General features: G+C 40.6%; 2 protein-coding genes across 2 annotated transcripts; one reads left to right on the top strand and one right to left on the bottom strand.

Annotated features, from left to right (window-relative positions):
* Nucleotides 1-335: 335 nt before the first annotated feature.
* Nucleotides 336-2,551, bottom strand: LOC143503740 (E3 ubiquitin-protein ligase TRIM35-like; the record flags this gene model as incomplete). The annotated part of the gene is made up of 6 exons (XM_076995698.1): nt 2,488-2,551; nt 1,867-2,346; nt 1,430-1,525; nt 1,089-1,319; nt 780-802; nt 336-454 (listed from the first exon to the last, which is right to left on the bottom strand). Coding segments are annotated over exons 2-6 (874 nt in total), but the record flags the coding sequence as incomplete, so codon positions are not given.
* On the top strand, nt 2,145-7,162 carry LOC143503739 (paraneoplastic antigen Ma3 homolog). Its single transcript, XM_076995697.1, has 3 exons — nt 2,145-2,256; nt 3,247-4,274; nt 4,807-7,162. The coding sequence occupies exon 3, from the start codon at nt 5,831-5,833 to the stop codon at nt 7,160-7,162; it is 1,332 nt and encodes a 443-aa protein (XP_076851812.1). The 5' UTR covers nt 2,145-2,256; nt 3,247-4,274; nt 4,807-5,830.
* Nucleotides 7,163-7,692: the final 530 nt, after the last annotated feature.

Here is a 7,692-nt window from a genome sequence, read left to right as displayed (position 1 = left end):
AGGGGGGAGTGGGTGGTGTGTAGAGGGGGGAGTGGGTGGTGTGTAGAGGGGGAGAGTGGGTGGTGTGTAGAGGGGGAGAGTGGGTGGTGTAGAGGTGGAGAGTGGGTGGTGTGTAGAGGTGGAGAGTGGGTGGTGTAGATCTCCTCATGGACTGACTGTCTCTCCTCAGACCAGCAGTCAACTGGTCGTCCCCCTCACTGTTTATACTAATACAGCCTTTAATACTGGAATAGTTCATGTACCAAACACACAATGTTAATGTTTCTCTCTCTATAGAGTTCTAATTGTGAGGAGAACAGAATTACTCTAATTAATCAAAGAACACCAAAACTCACAGTACTGGAGAATCTTCTGCATTCTCTCCCAGACTCTGAACTTCAGGTTGGAAAGATGTTTTGCTACATTGATCAGAGCTCCTGATACCTTCTCAGGTTCCATTGGGGTGTGATGAACACTGGAAGTGTATAAAGCTGTATTATCATAATATTTTAGCATATATCATATTCTAATTATTTAACATTTAAATTAACACATGAAAAAAATTTCACATGAAATGTACAAAGCTGTATTATTATCTTTCATTAAACATATCAGTGTATCTAACCACGTTTTGCACATAATCAGTATCAAAAATGTATTTATATTTTCTTAAATACCGTCTTCATATATCATGTTTCTGAAATAACAGAGACCACATACTGAAGATTTGAATGTATGAGAACAATTTCACAAACACAATGTGTAACACAATATATCAAACAGAAATAATAATCACTTACTGTTTCAGTGTGGACGACACGTTCTGAGAAGGAAACAGAGGAACAAACACAGAAAGTGAAATCAAATTTTAGTCATTTTGTTTATATAAGGGTCAAACATGCATCTTCCTTATATGATAACATCAATGTGTCTAAAGACCCTCACACACACACACACACACGCGCACGCACACACACAAACAAAAACAAATGTCAAAACATTTTACTTATGCATTTGTGTGTGTGTGTGTGTGTGTGAGAGAGAGAGAGAGAGAGAGAGAGAGAGAGAGAGAGAGAGAGAGAGAAAGATACAGACTGAGTGATTCTTACTAGTAAGAACGGGATGTTCTCAGCTTCCATCTCCTTCTCTGTGTTTCTGATTTGATCTGAAAGAGATGCTATTTCTCCACTCATCTCCTCAATCTTCCTCCTCATCATGTGACTCTTCTGCTCCTCTTCCTCCTTCAGTGCAGCTATTCTTGCTGCTTCTTCATCTCTTAGAAACTGGTGGATCTTCTCAAACTCCTCCTTTATCTGCCTCTCTGTGTGCTGGGCCTGATACTGGAATAGGAGATGATGAGGAAATATAAACTGTCCAAATGTGTGTGTTTCATTATGGTGTACGTGGACAGTGATCACAGCACCATTCAGAACTCAGAGTGACCTTTCACCTTAATGTGTGCTGCTGTTTTCTCACAGTCTTGTTTATTTTCCTCTAAGACCTTCAGATGCTGCTGTAGAGACTTCAGTGAGGTCTTGAGTTTGTTCTGTAAAATACGGGTTTAGTAGAGGACAGTGTGAGTCTTACAGGACTCATCACTGTGTCTGTATAGATGTGCTGGAGATTTCAGAGATTATAACAACTGGACACAATGGTGTGATTACTATGATTCCTTTTCATCCTTTTACTATCAAATGGAGATGTTTGATATATTGTAGCCGGTTGTATAACCAATGTTTTAATTCTATTATTTTTCAATGTGAATGAAGGTCTGATTTAGTTGTCGGAAATCTCATCATCTGAGAAATTCTATCTAGAATTTCAAGATAATTGTGAACACTGGAAAAACATTTTAAAACAATTAAATAAGAAGTGTACATTTCATACCTTAAATTCACACACAGCTTCCTCTACTGGACAGCAGTCATGAGTTTTATGTGCCTTTGAAATCTGACACACCAAACACACAGGCTGTTGGTCCTCCAGACAGAAGACTTTGAGTTTCTCATTGTGCAGACTGCAGAGAACCTCAGACCCTGCTGAAGATCTCTGAATCCTGCTGGCTTGAAATGCCTCACACAAGTTCTTTAGGACAAGATTACAGGGAGGTTCGTCTCTTGAAGATCTTCTCCTACAAACTGGACATTCTTGAGATCCCTTGGTTTCCCAGAACTGCTGCAGACAGGTTTTACACACACTGTGGCTACATGACAGTACAACAGGATCCCTGAAGATGTCACAGCACACAGGACATGAAAACTCTTCTTCTGACAGAGGGTTTGTAGCAGCCATTTCCTCCAACAGCTGCTGTGCTGTTTCTCTGTAATGTCTCCTTCTGTACAAACTTCACTTTCACTTTTAGATCTTCTGTAAAAAACACAGTAGCACAGGAGAGAGTCAGTCACTGTAATCCTTTATCCAGCTGAGGGAGTTTAGACTCCTTTCAGAAATAAGGCAGAAAGAAGTAAATGCCAGAGTTAAGAGGTTTTTATAATATTTATAACTCACTTGAACGTATAATTAATAAAGAATAGTGTGGCGTTCCAAGATTTACTTCCTCAACACGGCCGACGTGTACAGGGAGGAGGGGCTTTGGTATAAGAGTTAATAAGCTGGTAAACATACATGATTTCTCCACCAGATGGCGACAGTTCATTACTACTAAGTGAATCAAGCGCCCCTCAGCTGTCTCTGTCTTGGCAGAGTGTAGAGTACTGCAGCTGTAGAACAGATCACTGTTAGGATGTGTTCAATGGTCATACAAGAATGACTAAACTCAGTAGGTCAAAATATGAATGAGTTCTCATTTCAAAATCTTAATATTTATAATTCGAAGATGTGAAATTACATTAAACGCATGTTATCATGAATATGTCATAAAAAGCTAAGACACGTGACACTGGTTCCTGGAGTAACTGTTCACAGAATGATCACACTGTGTAAGAAGGGCAGAAACCAGGAGAGCAGAGAGTGGAGGAAGAGTTTCAGTCACGGTAACCTCAGCCAAATAAATAAAGTGGTGATTGAAGAATGACTAAACTCAGTAGGTCAAAAGATGAATCAAATCTCATTCCAAAACGTTAATATTTTTTACATTAAATAAATGAAATGACATTAAACACACGTTGCCATGAATACATATATTGTTAAAAGCCAAGACTCCTGACACTGGACCAGCAAAATCAAAGTTGTTGATTTCAAAAATTTGGCAGGCCGCCAAATGCTTGCTGAATTATTGTGCAAATCTGTCTTTTGTCTTGTCACTAGTTCACAGGTCGGTGTAAGAGGCCTTGCCTAAGCCACGGGAAAGTCTGCAACACAACCTGAAACCAGGGGACTGGGTGGTCGTGAAGGGTTAAAGAAGGAGGAGCTGGTGAGCACAGAGGCAGAGTGCATGGAGTAGGTTGCACCCCAGCTCCTATAGGGTGAAAGGAGGGTGTTCGGGGTGCCTCAGTCGAGTGGGAGGAGTGCAGATTGGGTGTGCCCGCACTCCAAGCACAACAACTGTCAAGAAAGGTCAACGATCACCCACCATGACCCCTATACTCCTGCTCATCCTGTGGGGGGTGTTGACACTTCCCCAGGAGGGGAGAGCAGGGATACAGGACACCATGCTTTACTTCACTTACCAGGACCCCTATTTTCCCTGTGAAAACGATTAGGGGACCTGTTGAACCGGAAGAGTGGAGATTTGAACATATATTTTTTTCAGAAACTCAGTACCAGGTTTAATCACTTTATCTGCGTGACATCTATGTACATAGGCAAAGCATTTCTTCATTGCAAAGCATTCTATCATTATCAACAGTATCAGCATGTGTTAGCGAAAGCATTTCTTCATTGTGTAACCCAGTTGACAAATGCATAATAAAAAGGTACAATAAATAGTAATAATAGATAAAAGTAATAATAATAGATAAAAAGCATAAATAGTAAAATGGGATAATAAATAGTGATAATTCTGATTAAACAATTCATGAATGATGTGTTGTTATTGTTGAACAAAATTGCATGTGTTTGGTGTGGCGGTGCTCGTGGCAGTGCAGTTGCGATTGGTGCTTTTTGTTTTGGCATGCTGTTTCGCTGGCTTTCGGGTTCCCATCGAGCCGTTGGCGAGAGCTGGAGAGTTGGAGACTCCATTTTCCTCGGAGTTAGAAGAGATTTAAAGAGTGTTTTTAAGTTACTGTGACGTTTGGGTTCATTTTTGGAGTACTGGGCGAACAGCTTTGTAAACGCTGTCTGTTTTGAAGACCAGAAGTTTCGTTCGTCAAGTATTTCTTCGTTGAATTGTCTCGGTAAGGCAGCTCGTTTATTTTTCGTTACTGTTGTAATCCAAGTCATATTTTGTTTATCATTGTTAAATACTTCAGTGAAACCTAAGAATTGTATTTTGTTTGTTAATACTTGTTGTGTTAAATGTGGAAGGGTATATTTTAGTTGAAATGATTAAGTTTAAAGCTAGGAATGAGTTGACTGTTTCACATGCTGTGATCACGCACCTAGCACGTGTAACGTGAGAAGGCTAAACGTGTCCTCACGATAACCATTGTACTCTGTAATGTTTATGCATAATCGCAAGGTTACCGCGATTTCAGTGTACAATGTTGTTTATTTTATAGTATTCGTATAGTATTCGTTAAATGGTCATTTAACTGAATAGTATGCAATGCTTTTCAGTATGAACGAAGTGTATGCAGTTGCATAGCTTTTCTTTTGAGAAGATTTATATTAATGTTGTACAACTATTTTAAGTTTAAACTGTTGATATTTGATCAGAATTTAACATTGTCCTGTATGTGTAGCTTAACTAAGGGTATGGTTACACAGGTCAAGTTTTGAGCTGGAGTTGGATTCCGCTGAGGATTTGTGGACTACGTTTGATGGCGAGCCACCAACCCATTCGAGCGTGATCCGGTTCTGTCATTGCATATGGCATATCTGGTAGGATTGTGGCCTGCTTGTGTCACATTACTGACTGACTGACTTGACTTATTGACTTGAATCGACACTTACCAACTGAACCATTGGAGAAGAACTATTTTCTTTTTTTTTTTACAACAACTGAAAGGAACTCTCTTTTGTCCATTTGGAGAATTTAAAGGACTATTTCCCAATTTTTGAAGGACAATTCATTTTCAGTTAATTTTCTTTAAAAAAGGGGTCCAATCTTTTATTTGGGTAATTGTAAATGTTTCCAACTTTTCAAATAATTACTAAAGAAAGGAAAAAAACTTATACCCTCGTGTGGTGTCTTTTAATTGCACTGTTTTCCACTCTCTCTCCAGAGCCTAGTGTCTCTTATTCTTTAGTATTATTTTAATATTATTGAACCTGGCCTACCATTGACGTGTACATACTCAGTAGTGGGTTACACGGTAAAACTTGGCGAGCCAGCCAGGAGAGTGTGTTTTAAGTGCAATCACAACAATTTTTGTATTTTTCTGCTCTTTTTGAACATTGCATTTAAGTTTTACTTTTGTTTTGACTGTGATGGAGGTCATTACAATGGAAAGTGTGAAGGTACCTAACTCTCTTTATCATAAAGGGTTTATCTGGAACTGAGGTTGATGAGGAGGTTTTTGAGTATTTGAAGCAATATGGCAAAATTTCACGAGTAATCAAAGTGCCTGATGCAAATGACCAAGTTATTGTTGAGTTTGAATCTGGATTAGCTGTTGAAACACTGAAAGATTCCTTGCCTTTTGACAGAATTTGTGACGGTAATACTGATGTTGTTCACCATGTTGATGCTCTTGCAAATGTGTACTCATCCGAAAAAGGTACAGGTTTAACAGAGTCATATATAAATCAGCTTAGAGACATTGCCAAACATAGTGGGAAATCATTTGAAATGCTCCTACAAGATGAGTTAGCCAGAATCTCTGATCTTGTTAGCCATACAAAGCCGGCAGCTGAAAAAGAACCCTTCCAAGTATTAGTTGATGAACCAACTGAACAAACTCCCTCTGACACTGAACCTGAACATGAAGAATACCCCAAAACTGCAGAATCAGATTCAACTCAAAACAGGCATACCCCAGAGCTCACTCAAAGTATTAAACCTGACATAAGCCGACCTGAACCACTTCTACAACTGAAGCCAGCACCTGATCACCTGAACCCGCCTGAGATGCAACGGTTCATTGTTGAGCATGTAGTGAAGAGCTCCGACCTTCGCCCAGATCTGCACTCAGTGAAGCTGAGGACTTTCTCAGGTAGAGTACCATGCCCTAACACTGAGGTAGACTACGATACATGGCGAAATAGTGTGGAGTTTTATTTGGCTGATCCTGCTGTACCCAAGGGACAACTTGTGCGGAAGGTTGTTGACAGCCTTTTAGCCCCTGCTGCTACCATAGTGAAGTCATTAGGTCCATATGTTTCCCCAAGAGCTTACCTCGACCTGCTTGATTCTGCTTATGACATAGTGAAAGATGGAGACGATCTGTTTGCAGAGTTTCTTAACATCAACCAGAACTCCGGTGAGAAGCCATCAAGTTATCTCCATCGTCTTCAGACTGCTTTGAACAAGATTGTGAAGGCGAAGGCAGTATCACCAACTGATTCCGACAGACAGCTTCTGAAACAATTCTGCAGAGGCTGTTGGAACAATACCCTGATCAGTACACTTCAGCTTGAAAAGCGAAAGGAGAAACCACCTACTTTCTCAGAGCTGTTATGGCTCTTGCGCACTGAAGAAGATAAACAAACAGCCAAAGCAAACAGAATGAAACAGCATCTCGGCTTCACAAAGGCCAAAGCTCAAGTTCAAGCACAAAACCTGTGTGAACCTGACATCGAGTATGACTTGCCACCTCCAGTTGAAACTCCATCAGCGATGAAACAGCTACAAAAGCAGATAGCTGAACTCCAAGCTCAGGTTGCAGCGCTCTCTTACCCCAAAGACAAACCGCCCCATAAACCCCAAGCTGGAAAGAAAAAACCGAAACCTACAACAAAAGAACCAGCTAGTGCTGAAGCACAAGCACAAAAAATTGCAGCCACCCCGAAAAAACCCAAACCTTGGTATTGTTTTCAATGTGGCGAGGATGGGCACATAGCGAGCAGCTGCACTGATCCACCGAACCCTGCACTAGTTAACGCAAAGAAAAAAGAGCTGAAAGAACGACAGAGAGCATGGGAAAAAGCAAACCCTGATGTTGAAAGTTCTTTAAACAAGTAACTGTTTCTATTGAGGGACAAATAGGAACAGAGCCAACTAACAGTCCCACCACGTCACCAGAAATCAAGAAAAAATTGTCACTTAATGAACACAGGACTGTAAGAACTGGAAAACTGCCTAGAGGCCTAGTAGGAAATAAGAGCACAGCAAATGTGAAAGTGAATGGAATTGAATGTGACTCACTGCTTGATACTGGGTCGCAAGTTACGACTGTGTCTCAGTCTTTCTATGATTCACATCTCTCTGATTACCCGATACACCCAGTGAGTGACATACTGGAAGTTGAGGGTGCAAACGGCCAGGCAGTCCCGTACCTAGGCTACATACAGATAAGTATGCAGTTCCCCAAAGAATTTATGGCTTCACAACCTGAAGTACAGACTCTTGCCTTGATAGTACCAGACACTCGCTCCAACAGTAGCGTGCCTGTCCTGATAGGTACAAATACTTTAGACCCTCTCTATGAACAGTTCTGTGATGGAAATCCTCTGGTAAGCAACACATACTGTGGCTACCAACAAGTCCTGAAA

Source organism: Brachyhypopomus gauderio, unplaced genomic scaffold, assembly GCF_052324685.1.
Source record: "Brachyhypopomus gauderio isolate BG-103 unplaced genomic scaffold, BGAUD_0.2 sc230, whole genome shotgun sequence".
Classification (NCBI taxonomy): Eukaryota; Metazoa; Chordata; class Actinopteri; order Gymnotiformes; family Hypopomidae; genus Brachyhypopomus; species Brachyhypopomus gauderio.
This window is presented reverse-complemented; position numbering and strand designations above follow the sequence as displayed.